The sequence below is a fragment of the Carassius auratus genome, unplaced genomic scaffold (genome assembly GCF_003368295.1).
Source record: "Carassius auratus strain Wakin unplaced genomic scaffold, ASM336829v1 scaf_tig00215870, whole genome shotgun sequence".
NCBI lineage: Eukaryota > Metazoa > Chordata > Actinopteri > Cypriniformes > Cyprinidae > Carassius > Carassius auratus.
The window spans coordinates 13,391-24,918 of NW_020528285.1; the positions used below are offsets into that span (position 1 = coordinate 13,391).

General features: G+C 40.1%; 1 protein-coding gene across 1 annotated transcript; it reads right to left on the reverse strand.

The window, feature by feature from the left end:
- Positions 1-4,330: 4,330 nt before the first annotated feature.
- Positions 4,331-10,309, reverse strand: LOC113096093 (protein odd-skipped-related 1). Its single transcript, XM_026261489.1, has 3 exons — positions 10,055-10,309; positions 5,984-6,664; positions 4,331-5,145 (listed from the first exon to the last, which is right to left on the reverse strand). Exons 2-3 carry the CDS (start codon positions 6,643-6,645, stop codon positions 5,013-5,015), a joined length of 795 nt encoding a protein of 264 aa, XP_026117274.1. The 5' UTR covers positions 6,646-6,664; positions 10,055-10,309; the 3' UTR covers positions 4,331-5,012.
- Positions 10,310-11,528: the final 1,219 nt, after the last annotated feature.

Below are 11,528 nucleotides of genomic sequence, written 5' to 3' on the forward strand. Positions count from 1 at the left end.
GAACATCTCACTAAATCATACATCAGCCAGCGACATTTGCTGAGAATGTTCTCACTGCTTGTGCGAGTGTGTGTGTCCAGCTGATGTATTCGCTTTTGCAACACTGCGTGAGCAATGTTTGGATTTACAGGAATATGGTGGTGGTGTTATTGTTTGATTCGGTTGCGTCAGCGCTCACTCATGGGGTGTAAAATGTTTTGAAGTCAAAGCAATGGTGCAAGTCTGAATGTGTGTGTGTGTGTGTGTGTTCTTGGCTCTTGTTCTGCAGAGGGTCAGTTAGAGATGCTGATGGACTGATGTGTTCCGGGCAGCCAGAAGAATGAAGGACAAAGCACACCTCCATCCTGTAACCTCCCTCCCTCCCTCGCTCTCCTCCTCCTCGCTCTGTTCTTCTCTCTAACCCTTATCTGACTTTGTCTAAAAATGATTGCACCGAATGTAACAAACTGATGCTGCTGTAACACATCTCATATCTGAAGCATCATAGAGAGTGTTTGTTTAAAGAATATGATAAATACTTCTGTCAGAACTGATTTAATGCTCCAGTCTGATCTTCCTTTAAACTTTAATGAGTTTTTGTGGATAAATCTTGACTTTCCGAAGCTTATGAATCCAAAAGCACCTGAGAATGAGTTTTGATAGGTCATGAAATGTTGTTGGCGGTTAAACCATCCCATATTAAATAATGATAGTCCTCAGAATTTTTGGGGGAAAGGGGGATTTTAGGTGGAGGTTTACTGTTACAGTGGTTTTTAGATTGCAGTCAACTTGGGAAGTATATAATTATAAAGAAAAACATATTGACTTTTCCTTTGGAGGAATGTTTTTTTCCTCAGGCTTAGCTCTTCAGTTTCAGTTTTTTCTCTCTTCTAGTCCACTGGATTTTAGATTACAGGATTTAATTCATACAGAGTGCTCTCTTTCTCTCCATCTCTTCATTTTTCCTGGTCACAGAAAAGTTGAGGCAGGATGTGTTGACACATAATGAAACATTTACCCATGATGCCCAGCTGAAGAAAATGCATTGCCTTGCAATCAGATCAACTTTTTTTTTTCTTTACTAAAACACTCACTGAGTTTGGCATAAAATTAATAATATATTGAGTATTTTTTGAGTATTTTATTTTATTATTTTATCCATGAAATGTGTCATTGTCCAAGTTGGGTTCTGTTTTGTTTTGTTGTGTTTGACACAGTTCCATTTGTTTCCATTTTCCTGCCACCAGTTAGCTTCTATGGTTTTAGATTAGTTCACACCTGTTTCTGTTCACCCTGATTACTTCTTTGTGTATTTTAGCCTTGTGTATGGTTCAGTTTAGTTGTTTTTGTTGCATTATACTTGGTTGTTTAGTCCTGTGTTTCATGCATCCTGAGTTTTGTTTAAAGTCTGTGTAAAGTGAAATTAAATATGTGTTCTGAGTTTGTCACACCATGGAAAAATATGCTATTAACCACCCAGCCAAATCTGAATGGAAATGAAACACACCAAGTAAATAAAGTTAACAAAATCTTTTAAAAATAAGCAGTTTCTCTGCTCTCAAACACTGGTGGCGTATCCTCTGTTGGCTCTGAAACCACACCCACCTGTCAAAAAAGCTGCAGCCTTGATTCTCACTCTAGAGGCGTAATTGGATTTACTCAGCAGTACAGGTTTGATAATGTGCATTTACTTGATGAAGGCATAGTTAGCTATCAAACTGTATGAGTATGGAGTATGAGGGGATGTTGTGGAGCTTTATCCACTCAACAAGCAGCAAAAAATAAAACGCTAATTGATTGTGAGTGTTTTCTACATGTTTCAGTTCTCGGCACCACACTTCGTTTCTGTACAGCTCTGATTCACCTGTGTTGTCATAAATCCCACCCAGTCTCCCTCTCCCACCTCCTTAACAAGACCATTCAGTCTTTCAGCTCTGCCTTTGATGGTTCCTTCCAGCTCATCAGCTCTTTCTCAATGTTCTCCACTTTACAAGGTAGCTGAGCCTTGGATCTTTCAGTCTCCTTCTCTGTCCTGATGTTTTGATCCTGTGGCTCCGCCTCAGTCCTCCAAGCCCTTGACTCAATCTCTGCCTTCTCGACCCTTCAGATCCAGTTTGGCTCCACACTCCTTCGGCTCCACCAGGTTCTGTCAGTTGTTGGACTTCACCGGGCCTCTCCATCTCTCTGGCTCTACCACAGACTTCCACTCCTCTGGCTGCACCTTGTCCCTCCATTCCTCTTGCTCAGTCGGGTTTCCCTTACCTCTGGCTGTACCTTGGTCTTCGTTTGCACTGTCTACATCAAAACTTGCCAACCCCCCGTCTTCACCTTGGTCCAGTGAGCCTGCATCTCCAAACTTGGCCCTCCAGGTCTTCAGTGTCACCATGGATCTTCATCTCCTTGGCTTTGGCTGGGCCTCCACCTCCTTTGGCTCTGTCTCAGTCTGTCGTGTCACTGTCTTTGCCTGGTAAGGCTCCACCATGAATCCTTCCTCCCTTGAATCCGCTGTGGGTCAGCATCCTGGCTTTTATTTTAAGAGTTCCATCCTGGCTTCATCTCTGCCTTGCCTTCTCTTGCCTCTGATTCCACCCTGGCTTGTCCCACTGTCATCTCTACCCTGGCTCATTCTGCCTCTGCATCCACCCTGGCTCCTCCTTCCATTATCTCCTCTGTGGTGGTTCCATCAGTCATGCCTCTGTCCAGCTCCATGCCATCCACCTCCTAAGCCCCCACCCTCCCTCCTCTTTGGACTTAATTTTTTCTGTGGTGCTAGAAAGCACCTTTTGGAAGGGGGCTAATGTCACATGTACAGTATGTTCAGTTCTACGTTGGGTTTGTTCTAGTTTTCTTTGTTTGACCCACTTTCTTTCGTTTCCATTTTCCCGCCACTGGTTAGTTTCTGTGATTTCAGATTAGTTCACACCTGTTTCTGTTTACCCTAATTAGTTCTGTGTATTTAAGCCCTGTGCTTGGTTCAGTTCAGTTGTCCGTTATTGTTGTGTTGTTCTTAGTTATTCTGTCCCATGTTTTATGCCTGTATGTTTTATGAGTTTTAATGCATTTTAATATTGCTCAGATTAGATCCTGCTTCAACTGCTACTTTTGCAATCAGGTGTTACAGTCATGAAGCTGAATTTTTTTTTTTTAGGAAAAATTTATAATTTTAGTTAATTAATCAAAGACTATAGTCTAAAGCAATTCATAAAACAACAACCAGTGCTATTATCATTATTATATTTAATAACAATAATATCAGATAAGAAGGTGTTTTCACAAAAATGATTATGATGTGTATTGTAATAATAATAATAATTTTTGTTTGAAAATTGCTTCATAACTTTGCATTGGAGTTCTCACAGTACTGTAAGATGATTCTGAGAAGAATTCTGAATTCTCTGCCTGTTGACCACTTCTTGCAAGCCAAGGGCGATGATGTCAGGGTGAAAGTAATCATGACTGTGCACGGAAACTCACATCATACACAAACCCACACACATTCTACACGCTCACAAACACATATATTCCATTCCCGTGAACAAACCCAAGAGACCAGCTCTGGGTGTAGAGCAAGAACTGTATCACAGATGTTGTGAAAGTGTTTTGGCACTTTGCTCACCATAGCAGAGGCAATAAATCTGATGTTGTGGTCTGAAATTGGAATGGTGAGTTTTTAGAGATTCTTCTCCATTTGTGTTTTTAAATTGTGCGTGGGTCAGAGTGCCGGTTGAGAAATGCTGTTTCTGTAATGGTCCAATTCATCTGGGCCTATAAGAATGACTGGCTCTGATGATCCTTTCCATAACCTTGATCTTTGAAGCTTTTTGCTACTAATTCTGAAGGTTAAAAATAGATCAGTTCGTGTTTGGTTAGAGTGGAGGATCTAACACTACTGAAAAATCCTTCTCAGTCTAGAATAAGTCTTTTTATCTCTCTAAACACCCCATTCAACCTCTGATTTGTGTTTGCAGGTGTGTCTGTTTGCTCTGATTTCTCTGTGAATACATGTACTTTCATGCCCTCTGATGGCTTTTTAAAGCTACAGTGATTTAAATCTCATAGAAAGAATCAAGATGCTTATAAGGACAGCAGTAGATGTCGCCCCCCGGGCAAATGTGAAGTCAATCCATGTCTTCACATCAACGGATCATTATTTATTGATTTATTCAGTCAAGTGTGGAGCACATTGTTTATCCCTGCTTATGTTTAATATTGAATTAGTCTGTGAAGACAAATCCCCTTTATGTGTTCCAGTTGGACCCCTGTATCTCTAGGTTTAACTTTTTTTTTTTCACTTCAAAAACGTGCTGAGAAGAATTTGGTTAGGAATTGCATTGATTATGACAAACATGCATTTGATACAGAAATGACTATTTATTTTCAAAAATAAGTTTAAGGAATCCAGTGATATATGTAAATAATCAATAATCAGATTAAAGTGCCAAATATCAGTTATACAAAAAGGAATCTGTACAAAAGAAGGAAATACATGATTGAAGGTGTCTTTGGTTAGAAGAAATGGCTGCTCGACTGAATTCGGGTTTTAAATGCGAGAGCTTTGGTGGGCTCTCAGTAACTGCATAGGTCCGAAGAGTCTGCCTTCATCAACGACAATGTCAACAATATCTGGAAAAAATCACTGTTTACAAAAATCAAACAACAGATCACTGGGAATGGAGCAGTGCAGACTAAAATCACAGATCTCACTAGCTGTTCTCTTTGGTGTCGGCGTCTCTAGATGGCAATTTGATTGTCTTAAATCCATGTTAAAGCTTCTGCTGAGTTCCATGACTTCTTATCCGGGTTCTCCATTCCTTTTTATCAGTCAAACTTTTAAGGCACGATGGCTGTAGGTTATGGAAGGATGCCTTTTCAGAAAGCTCTTTGGTCAGGCCTAATCCATCTTTGGTGCGTTAAGCCGTACGCAGAGGTCCACGGCCCTCAGTGGAGTCTCTGTGGCCTTGGAATGACAATGTTATTGGCTGGTGTCACTATGTTTGGTTTTATAGCGTCCCCATTGACTGAAACAGATGCCCTCACTTTATCTTGGCTGGTTTGAGCTCCTTGACCTGCATGTGTAATGTTTTGTGGACAGCAAGAGTTCTGGACTGACAGAAACCCTTTCCACACTCCTGGCATTTAAATGGCTTCTCTTTGGAATGGATGTACCTTTAGAGAACAAAAGAAGGAGAACAGTTGTGATTTGTTAATGGATGGAGGCATATTTACAACTTTAACAACACAGATTTTAAAGATGTCCGAGCTTCTTTTCTAGGATTATATATCCTGCACAGCAGTTTTCTGCCAAAAAATGTGAGCTAGTGAAATGATGGCAAAGACGGCGCAATAGTTAGCGGTCTTGTTATGACAAATCTTTGAGTCTGCAATTGTTAATTAAATCATAAACATGAAGTATATCTAGTGATAATTGTCAGTCAGGAAAAGAGCCAAGATCATTACTGAAGAATTGGAGGAGATTGTTCAACATGTCTCAACTAATTTACACCATTCTTAAAGTTCTGGAATAACAAATGTCATAAATCACGAGAGCAGGTGTGGTTTGAAAATAAATAAATAAGAAACTGATTTGTTTGTCTGAATCTGTTCTGCCAGGAACCTAAAGTTCTTCTTCTTCTTTTTTTTTTTTTTTTTTTTTTATAAAACAAAAAAGTGCATAGATTAATTGATTGTTATACACACCGATTTAAACACACACACAAAAAGTATTCATTCAATTGTATATAAATGAATAGTTGTTTTTGTATTTGTATATATGCACATTATTATTTTACATTTACCTTGTAATATTTTCTAACTGGAATGACTGAGGATATCATTATGCAGTAATGCATGATGAGGTCATGATTGGAAAAGGTAGTTATGTGTTTGTGTGTGGGCAAGAATTTGTGATACCATACATTATGAATGGGCAGGTATGAACAGGAATGTGTTTCAATATCGGCTCTAAATCATCTGATCTATGATTAGTGTACTGATATGTCTTTACCTGTGGTCTCTCAGGTGGTCCTGCCTCCTGAAGGCCTTATGACAGATGTCACAAGTGTACGGTCGCTCATCTGTGTGCGTGCGCTCGTGGATCAACAGGTTGTAGGACTTGGTGAAGTGGCGGCCACAGAACTTGCACACAAACTCCTTTTTCGTCTTGGATGGGAGTCGTCCTCGGCTTGGTTTTCTTTCCGGTGAGGAGAGCTTGGCCACATCCAGCAGGCAGCCTAATGAAGGCGAGCGCACGTGCCCGTTGTTAGTGCTCAGATCTTCTGCCTTCAGGGCGTCATCCTGCGTGGCGGCCGCCGCCAGGTTGGCAAAGTCAAAACGGGGTTTGCTTTTGCTGGACGCTCCAGACCCAGGCCCGGGGGACTCCTGTTTGGCAGGCTGGACAAGATGGGGAAACAGAGGGATTGAGGGGAGAGGGAAGCGGGCATCCACCAGGCCAGGCAGCTTGGAGAAGGTACATCGAGGCAAAGTGAACGGTGGGTAGCCCAGAGTCCACTGGTGCAGGTGGACGGCGTGCAAGGCACTGAAACTGTAGATGCTGGGCATGTGGTCAGCAGGCAAATGCAGCCCGTTGGAGGTCTGAAGGAAGGAATAGTTCGCCAGCTGCAGAGAAGGATGAAGGGGCACGGGTGCTGGGAGCGTTTTACTGCCCATGACTGATTTCAGAAATTTTCTGTAGGAGACAAAAACGGAGAAAAATTAATGAAGGGCGTTTAGCACTGTCCCAAAAATAATACACCTCCAGACATCTATTGAGAATCCACACACTATGTTTGTATTTTCCGTTTTCTATAGGCCTATATTATGCATTACTTGGAAACATCTTGCTTTAGAGGGTTGAAGGAACTTCCCTAAAAAATTTTTTTTTTAAAACACGCTTACACTCACGTCAAGACATAAAGTGCACTTGTCAAACTAGGCACCTTGTCTGACATATTGAAAGCGCATACTCCAACGTGAGCACAAAGCAATGCTCAAGCCTGCCAGATGAGTGTGTGTGCATGTACATTTTGGCGTAGGCGTCTTCTGCATGCCGAAAATATGCCTATGGCCATGAAGACGAAAGACAGCAGGTGAAATACCTGCCTCGACTGTTTAATCAGGTTGGATGAGAACAGACACAAAGCACAATAACTCCTCTTTGTCTCATCAGGAACTACAAGCACACACACACTCATGCAAACAGGCTTGGTGTGTTTACAGTGTTACTCATATCGTCTGGAGGATTTTTTTTTCACACAGTTTTGTAAGTACCACGTGAAATGCAACAAGGTGTTGTGTGTTAGATTACTGTGAATACTGTACAAAACGAGACTATAGGGATGCCAGATATGGTTCTAGTTACAATGGATAAGGTCAAAGAGCTGCTAAATTAATTTAAAAGTCACAGCCTGTGTGTCATGTTTTGAAAATTCCATAAAGGTCAAGAAAAAAAAAGTAAAGTCGCTAGACACATTTCCAGCTGAAGGCCTATGTAAAGGATGGCACTTAATTTGTGTGTATTTCTGTCCCGAATAAACTAAGGAAGCGTAAAGAGTCTGATCCGCGGTAAATAAAAAATGAAATAGCCCTAATTAGTCTTTCTTAAGCTCAAAGCAACCCCTGGGGATTTGGACGCTCTGATCATGGCGCAGAAGTAATTGACTTTTACTTACGGGGGTCATTAGAGGAGATCAGGACTCGCTCCCGAGAACAGGCTCGTACCCTTAACCCTTTGAAGTCCACATACCTTTAAAGCGTGTGACGAAGGGGGGTTTGTTACCTGAACTGTCTGCTTAACCGTTAAACCTAACACAGTTGAAAGATTTGGGGAGAAAAGTCGTTTCTGAATTGTGGGATTTCACAAGTGCTTGAACCTCTTTTTTTTTTACCGGGACATCGTTGGCTAATTAGTCGGATTTGCGCACTGTGTCTGGGTAAATCTCACAGATTCTGTCCCCACGCCAGGCCCAATTAGTGTTGTGGGACTATAACGACTATCCCAGACAAGGTGATGAAATAGTCTCGAAAATCACTCCACAGTTTGCCAAGTTATTTTATTATAATTATTATTATCTAGCCTATCACAAAAAAAAGAAAGTAAAAAAAAAGAAAATAGGATTCTGCACACACCCATGAGTGTGCAAACAGCCTACTCCAATATATTGTCAGACGCATGGCTAGTGCCAACAGTTTGCGACCTCATTCTGGCCTCTGTCTATCAGCAAACTTTCTTATCAATAACTGTGATTGCTCAGCTTTCATCAGTAGCGCGTTGAGCGCGCGGAGGTCATCAGTGTTTTATCTCTCGGTAGGTGTGAATGTGCGCCTGTCGTGCGTACGGAGATCACAGAGAAATCTCGACGTGTATTACAGGAATTAATCACGGTCTCGAGGTTCATGCGTTAACGACGGGCCTTTGGTCAATTGTGCAACGATTATCAAGTAAGTGTATGTTTTCTTTTTTCCGCGCAGCCCCCCGAGAGGATGTGATCACTTAACCCTGGAGAGAGGGAAACACACCATTCATTAAGCACCGTCAAACAGTTGAATAAATATACAAATATATTTAAGTATTGTGGAGAATACCTAGCTCTTTGTGTGTATGTGTGTGTGTGTGTATGTGTGTGTGTGTGTTTGCAATTTTATATAAAATGTATTTGCCTGTACAAAAGAAAAGAATGACAGTGTAACATTTTCAAATAATAAATAAAGGCCACCGCATATTGTGCCAGATTTAGCCTGATGCATCTCAGGTCAAATTATAAATAGGTTACTCTCGAAATACTGATTTACTTTATTTATCATCAGGCCTATACTAATTTTAAATGCATTTTATTGTTATTATACTGGTTGTGATATCTACATTCGTTGAATTTTCTGTCTATAAATTAAACAAATCGTGAATAATTGAAATGTTTTGACGGTAATCGTTTTGGACAAAAGTGGCATCCAATACACATTTCTTTACATGAATATATTAAGCCAAAATTTAAAACGTTCAGTGGCATTGTTACCTGAATTGATCCTAAAGTTTATTTATCAATACCTAATAAATTTAAATTGTTGGTTTATTTAGATTATATTTAAAGGACTTTTAGAACACTTTAATTGCAAAATCAAAGCGTTCGACTAATAATAAAAAAATATATTAATGCATATTTTTAAACTAGACCTATATTACAAAACAAATAACCTATATATTCCACATTAATTTAAAAGAAAGTTTTAGTTGTTGTTGTTGTTGATGTTTTGGTTTTGGTTTTATTTTAAGATAACATACTTTTTCTTAAGTGACAAAATATATTTGGTTTAATTTATTTTCTATTTATTTATTTTTGCCAATTTCGCTTTTTTCCGCAGTACACTCTGAACGAATAGCGCTTAAAATAAATCGAAACAAACGAATAACTAATTTTCTCAACACCTAGCATCAGTGTAAAACTGTAGCGGTCCATTCAAAACATAGCCTACACGAAAAACGACTCGAGATCACCGACCACAAGGACACGCGTGGTTTAGGAAGAAAAGGTATCTTTCAACGGATACATAATAACATTTAAAGTTCACGATTTGTTTCTACGAATTTACGTTTGTTATAGTTTTTAACGAAAAACCTCGGATGACATCACAGAGGCTTATAATTATCACAAAGCTAATTATTAATTTATTTGAGCAATATTAACGTTGCAAAAACTAAAGTGTTTTGTTCCACAAACAAATATTTAAATGTTTTCACACCACGTATTATCAATAAGATTCTAGAATGCGCATCCCACCTGTTGATCACTGACCGATCACTAGCTATTAAAGACCACCATTCACACATTAAACACTTTGCGTAAGTTTTATCTGCTTTGAACAACAAACTACTAGGCCTATGCAATTACAATGTAGTTACTACACTTTTTAAAAGTTTTGCACGTCATGCAATTTCTCGCCCAACTAATTCATTGCAAGTGCACTTGAAGATGTGTTGTTCACGCCTACCGCAGGAAATCCCCGCCGACATACAGACTATATATGTCTTGCAAAAGTAAGAAAAGCTTGTCAAAAATATTCCAAAATGCCAGAAACTATTTACCAGATCTTGGTGAAGCGGGACGATCCAAAATAAGAGGGTTTACGATCACTTAGTCGTCCTACAGCGTTTCAAACTTCAGTGCACAACTCTCAGGCGGATCGGAGAAACGTTCGTCTTCCTCAGCATGTTCTCGCAGCAGAGACACGGGAAAACTCTGAAGTTCGCACAGCTGTGGTCCAGCGGTTGTGCGCTGTGAGTATTTGGTTACTCGGGGTAGAAACTCTCTCTCTTACTCTAGCTCTGTCTTGTGGTCCCAAAGTCAAACCGCCTCTTTATTGTAACCCAACCCGCGACGTCATACAGCCAAACCCCCAACACACTGAAGTGAAGTTTCCTCCACTGGTACAGCAGCGCGCGACGCACTTATCACTGCCTACATGCCAGAGCACTGAACTCTACTGTAACCTTGAACATTTTACGTCGTCAATAAAGTTTGCAGGTTTTTCGCCACTTGTACGTGATGAGAATAAAAGGCTGTCCCGAGGACGGAGGAAGAAATTAAAATAAATGAAATTATTAAAATGGAGACTTTATATGTTTGGTGAACATTAGGCTATGTATAGCCTATTACTTTGTTATTATTATTATTATTATTATTATTATTATTATTATTATTATTATTATCTGACGAAGACTAGAAGTAGGCTAGTTTAGCCTACATCCCAAAGCTGAGCTTCGGATAACAAAATAGCCTAATCTTATTTAATTAACGCGCTCATCAATACAACATAACGCAGAAGGTCAAATCATTTTTATTTTAAACGAGCTCCTGTGCGAGATGGTGCGGCAACAAATCAAGCTTCATTTTGTTTTAATTAAGGTAAATATACAACTGCCACCACGTCTCAGCTCTGCGAGAAAGAAATGAGAGACCGGTTTTAAACGTCCCAAAACCATTAGTCAGTTTGTCACCCCGACCCCAGTGAAGACAGATTAAGAGCACGAGCTTCATTTGCGTTACGCAGGAAATGTGAATTCGAGAACTTCGAGCACTTCTCTTTGATACGAACTGAAGTGCTGTGGAAATTCTTGGTATAAACGTTTCCTCTTGGGTTGAAACACACCTAGGTTAGTGTAAACTGTGAAGGTGAAAAATTCACCTAATCTCACAGTTGTATAGGCTATATAAGACAGAAAGAAAAGTTAGTTTAATTTAAAATGGAAATAGAAATAGACAAATGATCTAAATGGAATGTGCACTTTGATTCCAACAAATCCCCAAGTTCTGAATCCATTGCACGCATTGCTGTTTTTATAGAAAATAAACTGTACATTTTCACTGACTCTGATTCGTCGACTGGTGAAATCTGTTGTGACGTCACCCCACATAAATTCCTCCGAGATGCAGGTCGCAGGTTCCTTCATGAGACGCACTGACAGAAGTCTCAATGGGTCAGAGCAAGACAAGGACGCTGCTGTGCATCTATTAAGCGCTCAATACGCGCCACCTGGTGGCGAGAGCGCGTACAATTGC